General features: G+C 37.6%; 2 protein-coding genes across 5 annotated transcripts; both read right to left on the bottom strand.

The window, feature by feature from the left end:
• Nucleotides 1-699: 699 nt before the first annotated feature.
• RNF141 (ring finger protein 141) lies at nucleotides 700-12,874 on the bottom strand. 4 transcript variants are annotated; one of them, XM_061999228.1, is made up of 6 exons: nucleotides 12,787-12,874; nucleotides 10,781-10,983; nucleotides 9,205-9,313; nucleotides 8,252-8,433; nucleotides 5,085-5,192; nucleotides 700-3,441 (listed from the first exon to the last, which is right to left on the bottom strand). In XM_061999228.1, exons 2-6 carry the CDS (start codon nucleotides 10,963-10,965, stop codon nucleotides 3,291-3,293), a joined length of 735 nt encoding a protein of 244 aa, XP_061855212.1. In that variant the 5' UTR covers nucleotides 10,966-10,983; nucleotides 12,787-12,874; the 3' UTR covers nucleotides 700-3,290. The 4 variants fall into 4 exon arrangements, with proteins under 4 accessions (XP_061855212.1, XP_061855214.1, XP_061855215.1 ...); XM_061999230.1 differs by having other exon boundaries at nucleotides 10,781-10,980; XM_061999231.1 differs by lacking the exon at nucleotides 12,787-12,874 and adding an exon at nucleotides 12,279-12,603.
• A 2,609-nt stretch (nucleotides 12,875-15,483) lies between these two features.
• LYVE1 (lymphatic vessel endothelial hyaluronan receptor 1) lies at nucleotides 15,484-25,179 on the bottom strand. The gene is made up of 6 exons (XM_010207095.2): nucleotides 24,921-25,179; nucleotides 21,297-21,456; nucleotides 21,051-21,190; nucleotides 18,320-18,619; nucleotides 17,397-17,475; nucleotides 15,484-16,657 (listed from the first exon to the last, which is right to left on the bottom strand). The coding sequence occupies exons 1-6, from the start codon at nucleotides 25,000-25,002 to the stop codon at nucleotides 16,474-16,476; spliced, it is 945 nt and encodes a 314-aa protein (XP_010205397.1). The 5' UTR covers nucleotides 25,003-25,179; the 3' UTR covers nucleotides 15,484-16,473.

Genomic DNA, 25,179 nt, shown 5'->3' with positions numbered 1-25,179 from the left:
AAAACCTACAACATATAAACATTTGTTAATTCCTCAAGTGCATCCACCTCCTGGGATGTCCAGCAACTGGTAAGTTTTCCAATTTTAATTTCCTGATCTGTTAATGAACTCCTCTTCCATTCTCACTTGAGTTCCAAAGGTCAAAACAGCCAAATCAAGTAACTAGATAGGGGAAACGGTTACATTAACTATATAATTTCAATTCTTATTAAAACAAACAAACCCAAAATCTGAGAAGTATACTTCACTCCAAACCTTAGCATTCTTAAGCTTTAAAATAATATTAGAAACATGACAGAATAACTTGGGGAAAAAGTAAATCACACTTCTCTGGAAAAAAAAAAAATCCTTTCCCCAAAGAAAGTTGCTCCTCCTCAGCACAGTCATTTGTTTAACTTTTCCTATTACTGCAGAATGTTCCAATTTATTTGTTTTGATGGAAGAAAACACAAGAATCGGAGTGAGTCTTTGTCACAGAGCTGCATTTAAGCTACCTTGTTAATAGCACACTTAAATAGATTTTAAGATACATAAAATTTAAGAGGCAATCTTAAATAGATTTTAAGAGACATGGGGCTCTTAGTGACATACTTTTAACCCCACCACCTGTAGAATGGAACTGTAGTTAGACAAAAATCCAGTTTACAAATTTTTGGAGTGTTAAAGCCAAGAGGTTCCTTAATCTTAAAAGAACTGACATTTCTTCCAAAGTAACTTTATTGCACAAGTCATACACAAAGTTTAACATACTGGAATGTCCTTAGCTATTAATACAATCTATAATGTTTAAATTACAATTTCACATTAAACCTGTAAGAAATCTTCACTTAACGCAAGAAGTTTAATTTCTTCTAATGCCCTCCACGAACAACTACTCACGGTGATTCACATTTTCAAGGTCCCTGCCAATGTGATTCCTTTTCTGTTTTCAAAATAGTTAAATGTAGTGCTTCAGACTAGGTAATACCAACCAGTTCCAAATTCCTAGTTTTTCAGTGTTAACGTATCTATTATCCCATTTAACATACAGTACGTATATTTTACAAGGCACACATTACCTACACTACAGCAACTTAATTTTAAAAAGCTGTACAGAATACAAAGTTTAGTCTTTCACTATTTAAATGATTTCTGCATTAGTTTATATTGTAATTGCAAGTGTCATTACGCTGCAATTAACAACCTGTTTGCATCATTACAAAATTACACTTTAAGAAGTCCATGTAAGTTCTCAGCAGAAAGAAAACTTAGAAAATCTCAGTTCAGAAGTAAAATTCCTGAAATACCTGAAAAATAAGGTCAGCTTGAAGCTTTAATTTAGATGCTCTTTTTGTTCCAGTGATAGAAAAAGTTTAAAAAATTCAAAGATTACTTTAAAATTCTGAACATGGACTAATGCAAGATCAAAAAGCCTAAAGAAACCAAACATGTATGATTATTTGCAAATATTTTAGTGGAAAATCCTGGACCATTAGCGATTTTCAACCCAAATAATAATTGCCTTTATGCAACCAAACAGTTCACACACTTTCTGAAGAATATCTCATTGGATATCAAAGGATTAACAAAGGGAAAATATTGTTTCTAAGCTATATACATCCATAAATGGATTTTTCAATAGCTAAATACAGATTTACACACTAAGCCATACTGGCTTTTAGACAATACACACACGAAGACTATGTTGCTTATCTGTCTTCAGGCCTATGATAAATTTGACTGTGACATAAGCCAAACTCCAAAAAGTGCCATATGCTATGCAACTTCCTTAACATACAGAAGTATAATAGAGAAATTCTCAAGATCTCTTCCTCAACATAATTATTTTGTAGTCAATTAAGAAAAAAACCCCAAATGCACATAACTGTGTGCATAGCTACATGTGCACATGGCTTTTAGTTAGAACCTGTCTGTGAAAAAAGGCCTTATTTAGCCTTATGGGATCACTGAATTTTAACAAGTAAGGTAATAAAAAATATAGTGTTAGAGTAAGCAAGATTTATACTGATAGTCTCTCAAATGCTACACTTGAATATTTCTCACTCAATAGCCTCAAGTTAGAACCATTAATGAAATTCTCTACAACAATAGTTGATTTCCATAACACTATTTATGCAAAAGGGGTTTAAGTTCTTAAGTTCTGGGTTTCTTGAATACTATTTTAGACTGTCTAAACTCAGACCTTTAAGATTTTACTCTGCTAGACACAGAAATACACTGTTGCACTCCATTTGTGATATTCCTTTTCCCAAGCTATCATATGCACAGCTCGCCACAAGCAACATTATTAAAGTTTCTGCTACATAAAAGCATATTGCACTTGTAGATAGAAAGCACAGCACCCTTTAACTTAGATTATCACCTTATAACTCTTAGCATACTAAGTATACTACCTTCTAACTCTGATTTCATCACTTCAAGAAATGAGAGCAGATAAAACCACAGCATCAGACTAAACTACACACCTGCTAAGCCAAATAAAGTTATTCTCTTTTGATATGCCTCATGATTACAGATAATTTTGTCTCTTCTTGATCAAAAAACTATAAAGAAACTGATACATACTTTTTTAGGATTGTTTGAAACTGTGTAATGTTTCCAAGCTAATAAGACTATCCTAAATACCATATCTTAAAAAATATCCTAAGAGACAAACTTGTCAGAAGAATAAAGGGAAGGGCAGAAGAGCTGCCTACACTCTCCAAAACTGTTTTTAAATACTTTACACTAAAACTCCTAACAGATCTGATTGAAATCAGTATCCGTCAATACTAAAAGCAGCAGTAGGTAGGTACTGAAGAATAGGCAGAGGGACATCTTCAGGTTTCAGCAGTAAAATTTCAAATTAATAACTAGTGCTAACCCATCATTTTTATTCACATTTGTCATGAAACTAAAAGGGACTGCTTTTTAAGGATGAGAACTGGGAGGTCAAGCCACATGACACGGTTCATCTTCTGTAGCAGTACACTGTGACATTCCAACAGCAGTTAGCAGCTGTAGTTGTGCTGTTATAAATTGCTTCATCTAGTAGTCATAATTAATATGGAAAGTTGTTAAAATAAACTTTGTTAATGATCAGAGTTAACCGAAAGCACGGATTAATAACTGAAGACTGCAGGCACACACACTGGCCCATATACGCTGTATTTTTAAGGAGCTGCGTAGATTCACCGCAGCCAAGAGCAGTGACAAACAGACTGTGGAAGAGTAGCAGCGAGAGGAAAAACAGATGTTTGTGAAAACAAAAGCTTCAAGTGGTTCTGCTGCTACCAGCGTGCTGGCCAGTGTCAGGGTCTGAGAGGCTGGCCCACCTCATCTACCATGTTAAGTATATAAGTAGCAACATCATCTTCTGTAGGAGCATCTGAGACCACCCAAGAATCGCTTGCCCCAGCCACTTGCCGACGGCAGACAGGACAGCTTCCGTGGCGATCGCTCCTGTTAGGAAGCCAGAGAAATGAGTAGTTTTCATTGATGGCCTCTTCCAGGCCAAAAAAAAGCCAGAAGATTCCCAAAACAAAAAAAAAAACCCCACCAAACCCCAAAACAAACAACCCACTGAGAACTTCAAGAATGAGCAGGTTAACTGGATTAGGCCACCTATGTATTTTTTGCTTGTTTATAAACTTCTTTGTGAGGAAGACTGGACAACAATTCTGAATGTAGCTCTATCCTTTGAGTAATAAAGTTGGAGTTATAGATCTCATGACCAAGTTTGCTCAGGTTAGATAGCATGTATCTAGCTACCTGTCCAGAAAGTTTAAATGTAAATCCATGGCCTAAATTAATTCTTGTTATCTTTAGATAGTCACCTGAGGGACTTCAGAAACCAGTGCCCATAAGTTTCCTACAATAAAAAGGAAAAAGAATCCTTTTCCTGGGTTATTCAGTCCACTGAAATTTGGGATTGGTCCCTCAGGGCCAGTCATCTTCTGAGCTGGAAGCCTCTGTTATATATCTAGGTCAAGAAGGGATGAATCTTAAAAATTGAATAGCAAAAAAGAATGGTGTAACTGTAACTTAGCTACGAGTTCAGCTGATTCATTAGCCAATGTAGAAGGTAATACGCTCTCCACCACAGTTGTTAAACTAGGCTCTGTATTGCTGACAGACATTAAAATATTCTCCCGGGAAAGAGAGATAACTATTTATACTCTGAGATGTAGAGATTTTTACTACATTTTTCTTGTGGCAGCATGGCATTTTAAGACCAACTTTCTCGATAAGCCTTTGAAAAAGCCACAAAACAAATTCTTACACACAAATTGTGTCACTCAAATGTAAAATCATTTGTATGAATTAGTCAAAGAAAGTCTTTAAATAAGAATACCTGTATCACCTAATGCTAGCCTGCTGACCACCTGCTTAATCCTTGGGAGTGTTTCTGCATGGTCAGAAAAAACCTTTTCTCCCTCACAAAGCAATCTGTTCGCCAACAACTGGTGTATCTGACAGATACAGAAGCTGAATTCAGTCTACTATTGAGCTGAACATCTATTGCAAGATGCATTTACACGTGAATTTGAAGGTGTTGCTATTGAGAAGAATTTTTTCCTGGAAAAGTCTGATATATTTATAGTAGTAAACTATGCTATTTACTTCAAGTGACAGCCTACTATATAGAAAGAAATCCCTCTGGGTTATTTCTCAAATAAGTCATAGGGCAGTTCAACTTGCTTCATATTTGCAGTCTTACACACTGTTGATCCTTTTGTGCCGTGTAACATGCCACAGCACCAGCATATACCCCCTCTTCTCTAGTTTTCAAGCAGAATACAATAATTTAATTTCACAAGAATAAAAAGACATAAGAAGTGAAAAAAGAAACGCTGAAAGGTCCTTTAACATCTTTTTCCAAAATTAAATTCTTCCTATAGTGTTCAAAAATTCTGAAATCCCTCTTTCCTTCTGCAGCAGTCAGATTTTACTCAAGCTTGCTCTGTATCTTATGCACGCTACCTTGCAAATAATCTTCAGACATTAAATGATATGGGAACTAAGGAATCTATCAGACCAAACTGAAACATGTCAGATAAGCAGGACATACTTCAAAATAATGAGTAGTCTTTAAGATGTATTACCATTTATCAATGCATTTCTGGCAGAAACTGTGAGCACACGGCAAGATTAAATCAGCACGCCCATCCATGCAGATGCAACACTCCTCTTCATCTGTCAACTGTTTAACCCTGTGGAACAGAAGACAGCGTTTTCTTCCAGATAACTAACAAGTATTGCATTTATGCCCCAGTAACTACACTAGTTAATACATTTCACTTAATAATTAGCAATGGACAGAAAGGTACACCTGTGCTTATCTGCAAGGAACATGTAATTTTGTGAAACAGAGCGGCTGCATCATCCCGGCCTACATCAGCAGTCACAGCCTCAAGTTACCAACAAACCACAGTAAATAAACTAAACTAAGTTAGAATATGCATCTATTTTTTTGTGTCCTGCGGTGCTTTTGGTGTTGCAGAGGACTATGCAAATCCTTTTTCATATCAACAAAGAAGTATGAGCAGATGTACCTTAAGTATCACAGGACTGAGCAAAAGAGCAGAAATACTCTTTACATTCCTTTCAGTGTGAGGTTGAACTATTTTATAACAAATTCTGTCAAAGTTCATGTACTGGCTTATATCCTAGCTAAAACATGCATGTCAAGAGGATCACTACCAGAATGCATTTTCAGTAATTTCACAAGCCATCAAAATATCAAGAGCTAAACTGCTCATCAGATTGAGAAAGCTGAATTTAGCTTGCAATGCACTCTTCGTGAGTCTTCCTTCACATTAGGACTCTCAAGTTGACTGCTATCACAGCTTTTCCAGTTAAGTTTCTAGGTATTCTTGTTGGGGGGATAAGGTTAAAGATTAGATGATTCCCAAGACAGACATTTGCATTTTATCTGTCTTAAAAGAGGTATGCATACGTAAAGTTCTTTACAGTAGTATATCAAATGCCTGCATTACCAAGACTTCTCAAAGCGCAGCTTTCACTGATCTAACAAGACATGCAAAGTTCCCCAATTTTAAAGCCATGGCTCACTTTGAAGACAGCTGAAAAGTGTTCTGAAATTTGTAGGTTTTCCAAAACTACTGACTCGGGAATCCCTCCTGTGACTTGGGGCGCAGAGGTGCATTCTAGAAAGAATGGCATTTTGGGAGACAGTCCACCATCATGACTATTGACCAGAAGGCTTTTACTTAGACATCTTGGGAGCTTGTCAAATACAGAATAATTTTTAAATTAATGGACAGCAATTGATATGCTTTTGTTTAATTCTTCAGGGGGTCCTTGGGGTTTCCTTTTGAAATTGTTTTTTGAGAAATTACTTTAGAATGCTAGGAGATGTTTTGCTGTAGAATTACAGATAGCGATCCACGTATGTTGAGGACAAAAGTTTCCAATTATTAGCTCACTATTTTCTTCTGATGTAATCCCTTTCATTTCTCTCAACTCTGCAACTCTGAGTACCTTTGACAACACTTCCATTTTTAAGATTTGCTGGTGAGTACACAGCAGTTATACTTAAAATGGATATTCTATTTATAAAGTTTCTGTAAGCTAAGATTTAGCCACAGGACTAAGTTGCTGAAGAAACGGTAAAAGATAAGAGTGACAAACTAAGGAAAGCCTTGTCTCTTCATTATCAGAAAGCATAAAACACTGATATTTTGGAATGTTCTGAGTAGGAAGTGGATGTTCTAGAGAAACGGAGTATTATTCTGGTGGAAGAAGTTAAGATAAGAAGAAGGAGGAAACAGTTAATATATGCTATTTTGAGGCAGTGATGGCTAGCTCTTACAGAGCTGAAAAATGTCTAAAGGAGGATGTCATGGAAAAACAAACATTTCCTCAGTGTAAAATACTTGAAGGTGCTCCAGCTTGTATTTTCCCTAGTGACTTGAAAAAACTTGGATAAGACACAAGTTCACTTATTTCCAGCATATTAGAAAAGTATACTCTTGTTGTTATTATTTGTCATTCATACTACCTCAAATAATGAAGCTTAGAAACACAAAGGATGTTCATCTCCCCCACCTAAAGTCTGAATATTGACAAAGAAACTCACCTAGGAAACCTTATACCTACTAACTGACTTCAGCAATATATGAAATCGTTTTGCATATCCATCTGGGTTTCGCGTTTTTTTTAGTTTGTTTGCACTAAAAGGCCATTTCCAGATATATGTGTTCTAGTACAACCACATATCCTTGAGAAAGAGCAGGAAATATCTTTCCCAAACATGGCCACTATTTACTACCTAATTCTAGCATTTTCATAACAGCCAATAATTTACAATTATTTGTTTCCAAACAAGAGAAACAGGAAATTAAATGAAAAGAACACATTCTGCAATACAGTGACTTATAAAAACCAGTGGGCTCTGTCTGTAGAACGATGGCATAGTTGGCCCCTTTCTTACTCTAACTACTGCAGCGTGACACTAAAGACAGTTAATCAGCTTGGCAATTTCTTTTGTTAAAATACCTGGCTCCTGGCTCTTTCCTGGCTGCTATAGAGAACAATACCATTTACTTTTTATTTTAAAACCTATTTCTAGCTCACTTAAAACCAAGTTATAACTCAGTACTAATTCGGAAAGTTAAAAGTAAGGAATCACTGGCAGCAGCATTTCCACACAGGTTGACAAGCTTCTTGCTGTTACATTCAGTTTGAACTGAAGTTATTGCAGGTGTTGACCTCAGTTTTTTGCTTTTCCTCTAGTTAACAAAGCAGGATGTCAACATGTGTGAGACAGTTCACATTTTTCCAGTCTTACAAGTTAAATTATTACTATAATGGATGAGTTTCTAGGGGCAACAGATGGGAACTTCCACACTGCCAAAATGTAAGAGGAAGAGAAAGTTTAAGAGGAACAATAACAAAATCTGTTTAAACAAACACTGTCAAACCCTCTAGATTTGTGGTTGCAGCCGATTCCATTTCCTCCTGTTTCCTTATTCAGGAGATTCAACATATATCATGTTTATATTAGAATTGATCACTAAAATGACTGTTTCGAAGCTAAGGTATGGTAGCACCAACAGAATTTCCCTCAAGCACACTGCAGCTCTGTCGGTACAAGAGAAGGTGTGCTACTCATCTTTGTTGTGACACAAAGGATCTGCCAAGAGCAGGCAGTTTTGATCATTAGGTGGCTGTAGTGCAGGTTTTACACATAACTCCTAAAATCTTTATTTTGTTAACTGTGTTCAGTAGCTTGAGTATATCAAAATACCTTCCCATCCACAAGCTGGCCTGACAAGATGACACAGACATCAAACTCTCAGCGGCTTCTTCAGAAGTACCACTCTGTGCAAGAGCTCCTGCTGCTTGACTGGTGATGTCTTTATAGAGTTGAATGAATTGATACAAGTTCAAGATTCTGGAAGCTTCCACGATGCCACTTGTTTTATTTATCTTAAGATATAAGAATTATTTACAGTTATGTATCAAATTTTTACTTGACATTGCTCAGACCTCTTCTAATGCACAGCAATTCTCATGGCAGTAGCCTCTTCCCCAAGCATCCGTCACTTTAAGTAAATTACAGTCTGCTTCATTAAGAGTTAAGACCTGCAAACACGGCTCTTCCATCACAAGGAATAGCACAGCTAGGACTTTATTGAATAGGGCAAGAGCGTTACAATCACTACTCAAATGTGTTTGAGAGTCGGCTTAGTTCAAAGTGCATGTTAAGATTGCTCAGTGGATTCAGGACCATTTAAGGACATTACTTGATAAGATAAAGCAGGGAAAAATCTCCTTAGAAAGAGTAAACTCAGTAAGTTTGAAGACAAAACTAAGTTAAATGTTTAACTTTTAGACTGATTTCTAAAGAGCCGAATACATTAGCTCAACTAATAATACCTGCAATTTCTAACTTCTACTATCAACCTACAGAATCCCCAGTTGGTTGTACTGTTTGATTAGTACTACTTGACCTCACGAATCATCTGAATTTGTAAATAATGGACTGTAAGTGCTCCATTGGAGAACATCATTCCTTTCAACTCAACAAAAACATTTTCATAACTTACTCTGCGTTTTGCAGAGTTAGAGTTTATAGACTTATCTCAAATAGTGTGCTTGAACGCATTACCTGAATATATACTCAAAAAAATATGTTAGATTCTACCAGTAAAAGTGACAGTCCTCAAATCCCACTAAATTAAGTTTCAACAATCTTACTTTAGTACATATTATCCGAACGACCACCTTCCAGAAAGCAGAAGAATCGGAACCAGGCTGCACTTCAAATAAGAGATGTTTGTCTTGTCCAGAAGCCAATTTTTCAGTACTGAAATAAAGAAATATCAATTTAACATCATGTGCTAGACATGCAAAGATCAGCAGCCTCAACCGCTGTGGTATTATTTATTGTTCACCTATGTGCCCTTTATCCTTAAACCTTAACATCGCCCAAAGACATGAAATTAAAAGAGTAATGGCCTTTTTAGCATGTCATTATGTATAAAACATGTAGTATATTTCACTTTAAATTGCAAACTAAATTTCAGAAAATGATGTGCAAGTCTTTTGATCCAGCATCAGCCTTTATGGACATTTAAATTTAGATACACTTTCAGTGTTTATTACAGTAATCATACAATCTTGTGATCCAATCTAAAACACTTATTTCCCTACTATGTATGTAAAACAGCATGCAAGTACCAACACATGTGGATGAGGTGTATTTTTGTTAGTATATATTAATAATGAAGCAGTCAGATGAAAGCTTCAGGTGACCCTGAGATTCTGATGTGTTTTCTCCTTTCTTTTTTAATGGAACACAGACACAGAGGCCTATTCCATAAGAATCAGAACAAACTATTTTACATTCAGGCTGAAGTACACACTAAATAAAAATAAACTTGCATAACAATTATATTTTTGGATTTATTTATATTGAGATATGCTTAGATTCTCAGGAAAAAAATAAAGAAACAGTCTTCAAAATCTACTTATATGTCTATGCAGAAGACAGCTACCTGTTCTTGAAGATCACTCATAAGTATGACACTGTATAAGACAACTTCTAGACTCAACACACATTCACAGTATAGTTAAACATCAAATACTACCAATAGTCACAGGCACTACCACAAAGCCTTTTCAGTGTGTATGTTTCCACTTCATATGTTTTATACCATAAACATTGGGTAAAAATGACAGCTCTGCATTTTTGTTAGTTGCACTGTCAATGTCTCAGTTAAACTAAAGACAAGCTATGAAAAATCTTACTTATGCAGCCCTTTGTTTGGGATTATCCTGGTCACTGGTTTCAGAGAGTAAGGCAAGTCTCATCTTTAATGAGGAACAGCACTGCATGTCCACAGAGGTGGTAGAGGTAGTCACATTTCTGCCTTTGGTACTACCTTCCTAGTGTAGCTGTACTGTCTTTATAGAGCTCGTATTGCTACTTCCTACCAAAAGTGACTGGATCTTTAGGTGCTCAGTGGAGGGGGGAAGACTAAGGCAGAGAGGTAACACTAACAAAAAGATACTGCTAAATGTGTACCTCTTGTGAACTTGTATGAGACAAGCAACACTTGCTGGAAGAGAAAGTATTGGAGAAATGTGAATGTAAAGAGGAGAAATGGCTTTGGTTTTGAATTCTAATTACAACCATTATAGAAACTTTAAGAATTGAAGGAAAAGGTTCAAAACCAGATGGCCAGTTCTAGCTTAGCCAGCACAGAATAATATATTGCATACAAGGTCTCTGCAAAACATGAAAAAAAGAAGGAAACAAAGTAAGGCTTACACATCATTAAGTTCAGCTACTCTTCCCAGAAACTCTTCATACGTTAGGAAACCACTTTCTTGAACCAAAGAGGCATGCTTTGCTACTTTTTCTGGCAACTTGTTAATTACAGTTTGTGTGTGGCTTGACATTTGTTGACCCATGGTGAAGCTCTTCACCTCAGTTTCGTAGAAAGAAGTTCTCATTCATCTGCAGTATCTCTGCTAAAAATATTTTAGAGAGTTACATTGGTGTGTTTTACAAACTGCTACTCCCTCATTTTCTTTTAGTGTAAGAGATATCCTACCCACTAACCACTCTAATTATTCTACAGTAACACGACTTAAACGGTCAAAACAGAAACAAAGAACGCTAAGAAGAAACTGGAATGTGGCATTAACAGCTTAAGAAAAATGGGTTTTTTTCAGAGCAATACTTATACTAAAGACAGATAATTTTTCGCGCAGATTTCTCAGCAACTCAAATAAATATCCCCAATGGAATGGAAAAGAAACTCTTAAGATGACAATGGTAATTTATGACAACCTTTGTTTTTCCTAAATATTTGTGCATGTGGAAGTCAGAATGTCAACAAATAAGCATATTGATGTATGTCTGTACAGAGATGTTACATTAGGAATTAGCTTTCTTACTTCAGACTGTCATTGGCAGATAAAAAGAACTCTCATAGTATTCTTGAACTGATAAGACAAAAAACATATATCACTATAAGCCCATGCAGAAATCTCCCTTTCTGCACAGAACACTCAATTTGGGGATTTATTACAAAACTGACTTGCTCAGACTTTCACCTTTCCTTTACATTGGTATAATTTCCCTGAAAAGTCTGCATAAAGATCTACCCTATGCCTTCTGAGTTGTTATTCATTTCCAACCCTTGAATCCTCCTACATTCCTCTCAAATTGCTCTTTGTCTTGACTTGGCAGAGGTATGCAAATTGACTCGGTGTGTGCAAAGTCTGTTGCTCATAATGCAAACCAGTAGTTTCACACCCTATTAAGACTTCTACAGGTAGAGACCTGCAACAGCACCCTAGTTGTAGAACATCAACCTTAAATATGGAATAATTTGATACTAGGTGTATTACAAACACCTTCTAAGACATACCACAGCAAAACTGAATTTCATCTTGCATGGACATACAGTTGCCCTTGGGGCATAAAGCTGCCCAGGAATTGCCCAGATATGGCCTAGAGCTGTCAAAATCTTGACAGAGTGTAAGAAAAACACAACACACATAAAGTGAGTTCATATCAGCCTACAAGCTACTGCAGAAATTCAAATAAGAGAGTAAAATTACAATTTAAAGTTTGATTTTTGAACAACTTATATTTTCAGTGTTCCTCCTCAAGTCACTTTTATTCTTCCAAACCACGCTCCAATCATGTCCTTTTCCGCTATCTAGACGTTGCATTTGGTGAGCACACACCCAAATCACTTGAAGCACAACCTCTCCACAGCATAACCTTTCACCCCTCGAATGTATTTAGCTCAGACCTTCCAGTTTGTGTCTTCCCGAGGGCGAACAGCGCCGTGAGGGAGTTCTACCGAATTACTAAGACTGCACCACTGATATTTGGGCAACAAAACCCACAGAAGTGTTTCCAGAAGCGACTCGTCTCACATGCTCTTCAAGACCAGTCGTACACAAAACTATTCACGGAGAAAGGTGTCCCAGGAGCTTTCTCCCCGCTCAGCCTCTCAGGCCGCGGCGCGGCGGCCGCTCCACTTGACCATTAACCGCCACCAACGGCCGCGCTCGAGACGGGCCGCGCGCGCACGACCGCCTGCGTCACGCCCGAAGCGGCGGGGCCCGGCCCGGCCCGCTCCCCCCGCCTCCCGCCCGCCGGGTCACCACCGCTCCACCCTCCTCGCCCCACGGACGCTTCAGCGAGGCCCGGCTCTGGACGTCCACACCCAACAGCTTCCCCGGACCCGCGCCTTGCGCTCCCCGCAGGGCGCCGTGAGCGCGGGCCGCGACGGAGGGCCCCACCGGCAACCTCACCCCGGGGCCCCGGCATCCTGCTCGCCGCCGCCCGACGGGCACCGGAGCGACGCCGCTCCCCCGCGCGCCTCGGCAGTCGGCGAGCGGCGCAGGCGCAGGGGCGGCGGCGCCTCGCGGCGCGGCTGGGTGACGCCACTGCGCGCATCGCGCCGTTGCCGGGGCGAGGCGAAGGTCCGAGCTCACCCCGCGGAGCTCCCGGCGACGCAGCCGAGTACGGGCACTGCCGGCCCGCCGCCGGCCCGTCTCCGTGCCCGCCACGCCGAGCCCCGCCGCCGGTAGCGCTCTGTTAGCCATGGCATTACAGTTGAGTGGCGCAGGCCCAGCTTGAACGTCCTCCCAGCGCTGCAGTAGAAACGATATATGGAATGTATAGAATTCTTGTGTTTTAAGAAAGATCATGTAACAGCTTGAGTGACCAAAAGAAAGTAACTTTCGTACAGGCCCACTCAGTGCTGCCTAGCTCAGGGTTCGCAGCGTCTGAAAGGATGTAATGCTGCCTGTACTATTCTCTCTTTTCTGTTACCTCTTAATAGAAAGTTAAAAGAGACTTCCTGGAGGCTGAGTGCGTGCCTTGGTGGGATCATCACAGGCGGTGCAAAACACTTAGCTGCTCTCTGCCAAAACAGCCGGGAGCCAGGGGGAGAACACCCCCCCCAATCTGCGTTGAGTGTGGGAGGTGGATGTGGGTGGGTGAAGCTCAACGCTCTCTGCCCTTTCTACAACAAACCCACAACACTCGTGGATGATAAGCCATTTAGGAACAGAAATCCTAGAACATCCCCTAGGTCACCCACATCCTGATGCTTCAAGGTTTAATTCTAGAGTTGGTTTTGGGTTGTTTTTTGTTTTTTGGGTTTTTTAAGAGGAAAAAAGGAGTAATACTTCCCCTTCCTGCCCATTTCTGTTCACGCATAGACACGATAGACACACGTACTTCCCACAATTAAGGCACTCCTGTATTCCAGACAGGGATTGGGCTGGACTGGGAACCTCACTCTATTTCCTGCAGGCCAACCAGCCCTTTGGTCTAAGGTCAGCAAACATCTGTAGTCTCAGTGTGGGAATCTAAGTAGTGTTACTGTCAAATGACATATAAACTGTGGTCTCCTGATAGGTGGAATGACTTACTCGTCCAAGATACTTGAGCATAATAATGTAAGTACTGAGACATCAGGAACTTCATAGCTATTGAGAATGTATCATGAAAAAAAAGCACGACAGTGAGGAAAAGTCAGAAACATGGAAGCATTTCTCTAAATTTTCTGCTACTACTAGTTAAGGATTTGGTTTTTTGACACTTTCTGTCTAGAACTTAAATAAATGTTTCCTGTTTGTGTTGCAGTGGCACATCCCTTGCAGTTCCATTAAACAATGAGCAAGAACATTTTGTACTTTCTAATTTGAATGTGACTGAGTAGTACTTATTACATACAGACAATATTAAATACAGTACTTGTTGATTAGTACTTATGGCTGGTTTTTATTACGTACAGAACAGTGTAACAGAGTCCTTTTAGCCTTTGTAGTCTTGGCAGAATTTGTGTAATGGGAGGAACGGAAAGATCAAACTGCATTGGCTAGGTGTCAGTGTGAAGGTCAGGAGGAAAGTTGAGTTTTTAAGGTACATGATAAAAAAAGACATTTATAGATTAAGGTAATAGCTTCTTATATCAGCTAGTATAGATTGTTTAGAAAGTAAACATTTCAAGGGAAAAATAGGTGCCCTTATTTAGCTCTAAAACAGAAGGAACAAACATCCAGATGGAGTGGAACTAGAGGACAATTTTCTGATTTTCTTCAGGTGTGAATGAGACAATCTGAGAGAAAAGGAAGTTGATACCTGGGGAACAGAGGTAATATTAGTAGGACAGCAAGAGAAATGATAATTATCTCTTGGCGGTGAGGAAAAGAATAGAGAAACAGGTAATTTCTAATGGCAAAAAACATGGAAAAGAGAGGCAAAAGGGAAATTGTAACATGTCACCAAAACATCCCACATTACCTGGAATCCACTAGCGTTGCCCATGTCCTTAGGTCCATTTACTATTCTGACGCTGTCACGACTAGTGATGGCTGTGGCCATTCCTGATGCCCTTATTTCTGCTGTCTACTCTCACTGCTCACATGGTGCAGACTGATTTCATTCAGGTTGTCAGGAGAGATACGTAGCATTACTGCAATGTTTTGCAAGGAGGGGAATTAACTGAGTGGCAAGATGGTATCTAGTGCATTCTTCCGGTGCACGTTTTTCTGCTGAAACTCTTTTGATGGACATCTGAAATTAATGTTTTTTAAAGCTGTATCAAATCACTGTCTTTCTGCAGTAGTATGGCTTTAATGGCAGCATGAGATTATGTCTCGATGCAGTCCAGACCCTTGGAGCCATGAAAGATTTCTGAGCTGTGAAAAAAAACACTCCAAACCACCACCACCACCACCAAAACCCAAGAGAGAAAACAAAAATCACCACAGGGAATCTCTAAGTATGCTATTAGCAATACACTGTCACTCACTATCTAGTGGAATATATAACCATCTGGCAAGTTTTCATTTTGTGTGAATGAAATTTAGGAAAGTTCATAACCCAGTATCCTACACTGTAGAAAACACAGCTCCATTGTTTTATTTGAGACTTTGTTTTTCAAGCTGCTTGATCTAAAAAGAAGCTTCTTTTACCACAAGAACCACCTTCACATATAAAAACAAGTTATCCAAACCATTTATTCATGAAAAAATGTGATAAATTGCTAGTGCCATTCTTTAATAGCAACTAATAACTTCTGTGATATTAAGGTTATATGAGCTCTTTTTGAGAGACCTTTCGTGGCAATAAATTGTCCAGACATATATATCAGACTTAATTTTTTTTATAAAGTACTTCAAACATCCCATACCACTTGAGATTTTTACCTTATTATTATGAGATCTTTACTTTATTATGAAAGCCACACTTAAATATACACAAAAGATCTTAAATATCATTGTTGAGATCCAGTGTGAGTTTTTTCCCCTGTCAAGTATCTGATGCAGAAGAATGACACAAGTTTTAATAAATAAATCAGTAAAATATGATATGATGAAGATATCCAAGAAAGTTATTAATTGTTTTATATATATAAACATCAGCATCTTTGTACCCTTTCTTGGGTATTTGGATGACAGTGGATTGATCCTTTGACTTTTTTACTCACTTGTAAACAGGTTTCCTTCTTCTGTTTGTAAACAGACATTTTTAAAACAGTATGCAACTGCTGCTTGGAAATAAGCTGATCTACGTGTGGAAGAGCTACAGTATCATAATCCTATTTTAGACATTAAGTTAGCAGACGTCCTCCAGACAGATTAAAAAACCCCAAACCTTTTGATTATTTATTGATCTGAATTCCATGCAATTAGTGGAAAGACTGCACATAATCAATAGCATATTCCTAATTACTTCCTTATTAAAGATGAAAAATGAGCTGTAATATGGATTTTTAAATTTATTTAAAGTAAACAAGATACCATGTTCTTCTGCATGAGCATTTATAGCTAAAGATGCAATTACTAAAAAAACCCCAAGTTTTCATATGTTAAGATAGAGAAATTCTTCATTCATGCGTATTTACAATGACCCATGTTAAAAAGCATTGCTGAGTTCTGTGTGCTTCATTTTATATTTCTATCAAGAAGTGTACATTTTCCCCCTTAAACTTCTGCTTCTAGACATTTTACTGTGGCCTCAGGCTTGGCTTTAGACTCTTCTATTTTTTTTCCATTGTTTGTTTCCTTCTCAGGTGTTTTGTCATTTGACTTAGCCTCTTTGAGAGCAGTAGTTTCAACCATTTCTTTTTGCTGGTTCTTGTTTGAAAATGGGAAGGTTTTCTTGTACCTTTAAACAGAAAAGAGAATAGTAAAACAGAAACATTAACATAGTTTGAGTATCACTCAAGAAACACAGTAAAAATATAGTAAAAAATCTCTAGAATTAACTTTCTTTGCCAAACTCAAGCAAAAGCCTGACAGAGAACCATGGCATGCTACACCATTGTGCTTTTTCCAGCAGTGTGCTTTTTCAGGCAATATTTTTGTATTTTTTTAAAAAACAGAGAATGTATATTCAGGATTCATGGTACAACAATAAAACTATCTGTTCTAGGATGTGAGAAATTAATACAAGTTTTTGATAAGATTTAATGATGCTCTCTGTTGGAGATCTTTACCCCATGACAAATGAGCTCATCAATTTTTCTGAACACAATCATAGTCCAAAAAAAAAAATCCCTTTTACCTTGAGTTTGATGTAGAAACAGGAATAACATTGCATAAACAGGCTTATATACAAACAGATGCTCACTTCAGTGTTGGTGTGTTGGCACACTTGGGAATGTTTCACACTAGACATGACTGACTAATCAAAAATAGGAAATATTTATCTTTGGTTCCTTTACTAAAGCAGGGAATGGCAACAGCAACAACAAGCTGCAAGTGTAACAAAAGGGTTTGAGATGTTGTTCTTTGTGCTGCATTGTTATGTCATTATCATTCCTCCTCTGTTATATTTAAAATATTCACTGGTTGTACTCCAGGAGTTAACTCAGACTAAGAGAAAATTTTTAAAAACCACTTACTTTTTGATATAGCAGACTGCTAAAACAACTGAAATAATGAAGAAGATGACTGCCAGTACAAGTAGTGCTGTGGGGATACCTAGAGATAAAAACAAGGCAAGCATAGAGTTTTGTATGTACTTCATTTCGACTTTCTAAAGGCTCACGAATGTAAATCCAGCTTTTTCTAAAAACAGCCTAATGTAAGAAGTCCATACACATCAACCCAAGGATGGAGGTATCAGGAATCTCAAAAGGTTAGTTGTTCCTGCTCATTTTTTCCAAGACAGACTGGAATGGGTATTTAGGCAATCTCTGACAGACATTTGTCTAATCTGCTCATTGGAGGGTTTTTGTAACTTGCCTAGAGAACACATTTTTGTGATTAACTATCCTTACAGTTAAAATGCTTTTCCTCATATTTGGTCTATTTGTCAGTTGCTGTATATTAGGGTTATTTATTCTCACCTCCTATCTTGAGAACACCTCCATATTTGCACCTCAACAATTCTCCTGAAAACTTTTTTTGGCTTCTTTTAAGAGTCTGCTGAGTTTTCCGTTGCTCTGAGCACATGGGGCTGGACTAGATGATCTCTAAAGGTCCCTTCCAACCCCTACCATTTTATGATTCTATGGTATTTGCTAAGACTTTCTCAGAAATATATTTACCCCAAATTGCATTAACTAGAATGAACTTCCACCATTTCATATTCAAATTTTATCAAAAAAGTTTAAAATAAGGCCTTCGACTTTAATATTCTTTTAAAATCCTCTCCTTATAAGCTATGCTTTTGCAAAACCACAACGCTCGTGTTCTGCCTCCAGGTTCAGCTGTATCAAAACGGATGCTGGAGTGGCAAACAAAAATAGCATGAAATAGTTTTACTACTAATATGTATGTAACTAGCTCTTCTGATTGAATAGCTACCATATATGGCTTTTACCTCCAAAGACAACGGCATCGTTCTTAAAGGCAGCATGGGAAGTGTAGTTAGGAGAGTTAATGGGTGAGTATTCCTCTGGCATTTTTGTTGTAGTCCCCTCTGTTGGTAAGATTGTTTCAGTTATACATATTACACGGAATTTTATGTTTTTCAGGGATTGTTCTGCCTCAGTCACATTGGGCATTGCTGTTACATTCTCAGTCAAATCAGAGCCTGAATATGCAGTGAGGTCCGTTGGTGCACTTGATGAAGGTAGTATAGTTGTAGTTGGGTCTGGTTTACATGAATTAATCCAAACATCTGCATCAGGGAAAGGAAATATGTAAGAGTTGTGTTGGATGTTAGTTTTGCACTTACTGTACACACACATGTATTGAAATTGTTCCTCTGTCATTCTCTTCTGGAAATTATTATTTATATTTATTCACAAAAGCCTTACCCAAATCAGGCATGCTTGTTTCAAAACGTGGCTACAACCTAGGTTATGCACCTTTTCTAATTACTGACAGACTTTAACACATTTTTGAGCAAGTATGGTGTTTGTTTTATAATTGCATAGCAATACAAGAATCCACCGGAAAAGTACTTAGAATAATAATGCACATAAAATCCAATTATATGACTCAAAGCAGACTTAAATGCAGATCTAAGATTCAAAAATATTTCTGTTATATATGTTTAAAAGACATGGATGTCCTGTTGAGACTTGGAACACTGCTTCAATCTCCTGAGAACAAAAGTAGCCCATAAAACTTTCAGGTAAACCAGGCACCAGTGTGAGACAAAAAAGTGACACAATTCTAATGGGAGCTAGAAAGAACTTCAGACACACTCAGAAATTAAGTAATTTAAAAGATCTGAATGTTATCTATGTAAAAATGTGGGTACAAGTGGATGGTTGTATGTAAATGAAAAAGTTGAATTCTGAATCAGGCTCATGAAAATGGGAAAACTAGTGAGGTTCTATATTCTGTAAGGCTATAAAAATTTCACTAAAGTAAAAGCAGATTACAACATAAATAATAGGGAAACAACGTATGTGTTGTTCTCCAAATGAATCCCCATGGGAAGTCTGATGACGCAGTTGCATTCACAGAATAAAAAGCTAAATGGCAGGGGCTTTTTACTATTTCCACTACAGTTTTAAAATGATTTTGGCATTGCTTTGGCACAAAGAAAAATGACAGAATGAGCTTCTGCCAAGAAATGCTTAGAACAGGCAACACTTTGGCAAAATAAAGAAATGCAGAATCATCCCAATGTTAAATATACATGACTTAAAGTTGTTTTCTACCCATTCAGCAAGCTTAACTTTCTTCTCATACTGTAGCAGTGTATATTTTTTTTTTCTAAATTAAAGCTAAACAAGTAATTTGAAGTTACTTGCTGCCTCCTTAGCATTACCCAGCCTACCCATTTCTCTATGCAGAATGACACATATTTTGTGCACTGAAACACCATTTTGAAGAAGAACCAATAGGAGTAGCTTCTTTTGGAGCAAGTTGCCACAGCACTAATTCACCAATGCATTCATCAATAAAAACTAAGGAATACAGAGAAAAGCTAAGTGAATTTAATCTTGTCAATTTTAATTTCACAGGTTAGGCGATAAGTGAATTTTCAATGGTGCTTTCTCTGCAGTGCTTTCTTAGCAGCAGTAGGATACTTTGTAAGTCAAGTATTTATATTATTTATCCTCCTATCTTAAAACGGCCCAGAGTCATGAACCAAGATCCACTGGTGAAGGCATAGCCATGTCCTTAGCAGCTTCACCCTCTGTCTCCTCCTAAGTTCTAGTGTTCCCATTCGCCAGACATGGTCTTAGGTCTCCATTATCTTTGTATATCTATCTTTCCCCTGCTCTTTCCAACCCTTGTTCACACATCTTTCTCTAAAAAATTCAGGATTTTGTGCATAATCTCTTGCTCTTGTTATCTAAAACTCATTGACAAGGTCTAAGAACTGATTAGAAATAATTTATTGATCTTGTATGTATGGTCTAATTATTGTGATACTTGTTACATAATAGTCATAGGTATAGGATGCTTGCAGGACCATGATGCCTCTAGTTACTTATTCTTAGTTAATACCACAAAGTTGTTAAGAAACAATACTGATATATTTTTGTGCTGAAAAGATCTAGTGTCTATCAAGACCCGAGTTCCACTGTTATATCTTCTAGCTAGGAATAGATGGTCAAGAATGAGGAGAAGGACAGGTCTCTTAACAAATAGGATGATATGCACATTGAACTTGTAATCTAGTTAGTTTATGGTTTGTTACCTATTCTAGCTTACATTTTAATGTAGTTTAATGGATACATTTCCTTTTATAGAAAACCTTAAACTTTTCCTGAAGTATCCCACTGTTGGTCTTTTTGCAAGAAAATATGGACCAAACAGACATGCTGGTTAAAAATTTAATTCACTGTCTTTCAAATGGATGTGTTTAAATGATTAAAACATATTAAAAGCATTGTGTCAACACTGCAGAATGGTAAAAGCAACTCTTCTTGAAGAGCTTTTGTGGCATTAATTTGAATTAACTGAATTGACTATTTGTATTTCTTTAAAGCTTTATTTCCCCTAAAGAAATAAACATAGACTGACATTTAAGACTGGAGGTAAAAAGGCCAACAAATTATAAGAACAAACTCATTCATTATAATTTTTTCATGCATTAAAAAAAATCAAACCAAAACACAAACAATGTAGTTGCCACGCTTACATACCTGAGGAATTGAAGCAGTAAACCTGAAATGTTTTGAAGTGTTCAGCATACCATTGCACTAGTCCAATGTTGCCCCTACCACATCTGTTGTTGGATATTATTCGAGGAATGACAACAAATCCATCCTTCACCCAGCCATAGCTACAATAAAAAACATCATTCCTTTTAATATTGGATTCCTTAGCAGCCTTAGATGTGTGTAAAGATGTTAACTAAAGGTAGTGAGACACTACCTGATGTCATATACCTGCATGTTTCAAAGCCATGTTTCAAAGCCTTTTCAACTTGGTCTTTACTTGCCAACTGTAGATTGAGTTGATTACATGCATTACTTGCTTCTGAGAAATTCACTTTTTCCTCAAGATAAATTCCCACACCTGTGATCCTGCAAGGTGGAAGACTGGAACCTGTAATTTAGACATAAATATTCAAGGTTAGTATTTGAGTATTAACATTCCTCATGAAGAATTTAAGATCATGTTCGACTGAATTGAACATTGTTAAAAGTTTCTAACTTGAGGAGAGTAGAAAACTAGTTTCCATTAGTAAAGACATACTTTAAAAATGGAACATATTTTCTTAACAAAATAGTCTAGAGGCTTGGCTGTTATTAGGCTAAAGGTACATGCAGTTGGCATTTGAGTTGCTATCTGAAGTCAGTTTCTTGCTAAAGACACTTACTTGTCATGTTTAGTCATGTAAAATAGGAAGAGTAATCAGTGTTTTTTTTAATTAAAAACATTAAAATGCTAAAACTAACAGTTGCATTGAGGCACTGATTCTGTCAGTACACCACTCTGACCAATGAGTTCTATCAAAGGTATTATACATATTTTTTCATGGAATTGTGATTAAATGTTTGGTAGAGCAATCCTTAAATTAGGTGGAATTCTTTCATCAGTGATGGAGACTATGGCTTCCCATTAACACTTCTTGGTGTGGTGTAGACTGAGTCACTTGGCAGATGAGCCACTGAACACTTTTAGCAGTCCCCATAGACAAACTGTGGCTGCATCCAGCTCTGACTTGAACATAAGACAGACTCAAACATATTGTATGAGAATGCAGGGAAACCTTGTTGCCCGTTGAAAAGGTGTGTGTAGGCATGAAAGAACTCAAGTCTATCCAAGTAGTTCCAATGTGAAGATGATTCACACGGTCAAATTTCTTCCTTTCAGCCAACCTGTCTTCATGAATTTCCTCCTGTGTGTCTTCATTTTGGCCAAAGTACTTCTGTGTTAGAGAGGTCAAATACTGGAATAGGCTTCCTAGAGAGGTGATCAATGCCCCAGGCCTGTCAGTGTTTAAAAGGCATTTGAACAATGCTTTAAATTGGCCAGCCCTGAAGTGGTCAGGCAGTTATACTAGATGATCATTGTAGGTCTCCTTCAACTGAAATAGTCTAATTTATTCTGTTCTAGGTGTACAAGTGTCAAGTTTTTTCTTTATTTCCTTTTGCAAACAGGCAACTCTCATGGTCCTGTTGAGAATCATTTATGATTTCCTGCCTCAGCTGCTGAGGCACATCCCACAATTCCTCTTAGTTTTTAAGACCTTGCTCCTTCTTTAGGAGGAATTATGCCTGATTCCTTTCTCCCCTTACTATGTTTTATGATCAGACTTCACTCTTAGTCTTGTTGCTTATTAGTAATTTTTCCCCATCTTTATAATACAACTTTAAAAAAAATGTCCTGTTGAGAATGAAAGTTTCTCAATGACCAACTTTACAAATTTCAAATAAAGGTGAGCAGCTGACTGAATGGAAATTCCTGAAACCTTAGAAAGTCCCATAGATACTTATGAACTATTACAGTTTTCAGTTATTCAGTTACAGGACAAATATTTTTATGTGAGAATTGCATGATAGGCACATAGCATAATATAAAAATTCAGTACCATAAAATTAAGTCTTAAATGATAAGTGACTGTAGGACATGGACTAAAATTGTACCTTAGAATTCACTAATCCACTTAGAACAAAATGGTAAAGTAAAAGAAAAGTTTTGGAAAAGTTATCAGCTTCAGTCTAAACTCAAGATGGTTTTACAGTGTGAGGAAGAAATCCTGAAAGAGAACAGTAGCTTCTTCATCACTTCTTAAATCACGTCTGAACTCTGTTCTAAAGACGCTTGAGTTTGTACAAGAGACAGATTAATTCTTTAGAAACATATTATACTTTTTAGTCCACAAGCTGCACATAGCTGTACTTTTAAGTTTTGCTTTATTTATCTAATCTCTTAATAATGGGACATTCTCCTCAGTATTTGGGTGTGGTGTGAAAAACCTGCTTTACTGAGAAAGGTGGGAAGACATAGACACAAGAATCTTATAACAAGACAAAGTTATCATAGGACAAGAAGAAAATTCAATTTTTGTAAGCTATGGGTATTGGCTTTATCATACATTAGTTCTCTTCTTGCTTTTTTAGTGAAGCTGTTGTTTCTGTCTCCTTGATTTGTGCCAAACCTTCACTCTGATTCATTAGAGAGAGTTTCCTTTGGCTGCTGCTGTGAGGGAGGACACAGAAAGAGGAGCCAGGAGCTGAGGGTGACCACAGCACAGCCAGGGCAGTGCCCTCACTGACCAGGGCACTGTCCCACAGCACCTGAACAAGACCATAGTGGTGACAGTGGCAGGTTTCACTGTCAGCCCCAGAGAGAGCAAAAAAATGAGTCAGATTCAGGATTCATTCTGAAAGTCCATTTGGGAACAGCAGAGATGATGCCACCTCTAACATATGCCTGAAGACCATCCTGGAAGCAAGTCTATCTACAAACTAAGTCCAGAGTCCATCTGTGGAGCCCAGTCACTAAGTCATTACAGGAGGGGACAGGGCATGCTACATCACAGCTTAAAGACACAATGGGAGATCAGCCCTGAGCTCAATGAGCATGGGATGCACAAGTAGGTAACCCAAAGGGAGGCATGGAGAGGATTCTAAGGGGTGTTCCTAATAGCTGGAAGGAATAGTCTTAGGACTCAAACTCTCAATTTCCCCAGTGAAAAGTATTCAATGGTTAGCATTGCTGGAGAAGATTACTGCCATTAGGTAGTCAGGTCCTGTGGAATTTCAATAGAACATCAACATCTAATTCACTCAGTCCATGTTTTGTTCAAAAGCCTTTCAATAGATAAGAAAATCAATTATCTGCAACAATGGTATATAATCTTTTACACAGGTAAAACAAGCATTTACTCCTTGCAAATCGCAGTGAAACATCTGGAAACTTATGGTGCACATTGGGTATCCTAATAGCTACTGCAGTTAGAATAGATTGTGTCAAGTTGATTAAGGAATTTGAAAAAGACATTCAAATTTTATTAACATATAGAAGAAAAGTGTATTATATGACTGATCGAAAAAATAGGTTCAGATAATTCTGTTTGAGGGAAGAGAGTTACCCAAACACTATGTGATGAAGTTGATGTTGGCAATTCACTGTGTTAAATTTTTCAAACAGAGTTTATACAAAATAAGAACTTTTGTGCTGTATTAACTGGAGACAGGTATGACTACCCTGGAGATGAACTGTGAGATCCCTGCCACACATTTCCTTCAGTGTTGCAAATCAAGCCATTGAAGCCATCAATCCCAAATGCAATACCAGATCCTTAAAACAAGCAGATCTATAGCATTTAGACAGTAATGCTATGGCATTTAGACAGTAATTAAATGAGACTAACAATGCAAGTTCTCCTTATATGCTAGGGTAGTTTCCATTGCACTGTATTCATAAAACCTGTCATTTCCTATGCTAGAAACGCATTTACACATGCTCCCTTCACCCTGCATTTGTTTGCAAATCCGGCTACCTTTTTTAAGCACTTTACTGTTAAACTAGGAAACTTTAAAAAGTGGAATAGTACATACCTGTTATAAAGTAGTGTTGAGCCATGAACGTCATAAGCCAGATGAAAAACACTTCTAAGGTAACTCCAAAATAAGTTGCCATTGTCACCAACTTGGAAAATTAAGAAATTCAAGGTGATTTGTCTCCTGTGCTAAGAAAAGTTAAGATTTGGATACTGCCAGACCACCTTTGAGATGACTTCTTGAAAGTAACTTCAGCTGTCACAGCACTGCTTCATAGAAAGCAACAAGGCAAATGTGTTGTCTGTCCCACTCGAAA

Source organism: Colius striatus, chromosome 7, assembly GCF_028858725.1.
Source record: "Colius striatus isolate bColStr4 chromosome 7, bColStr4.1.hap1, whole genome shotgun sequence".
Taxonomy (NCBI): Eukaryota; Metazoa; Chordata; class Aves; order Coliiformes; family Coliidae; genus Colius; species Colius striatus.
Note: the sequence above shows the minus strand (reverse complement) of the source record. Positions and strands in the feature narration are given on the sequence as shown.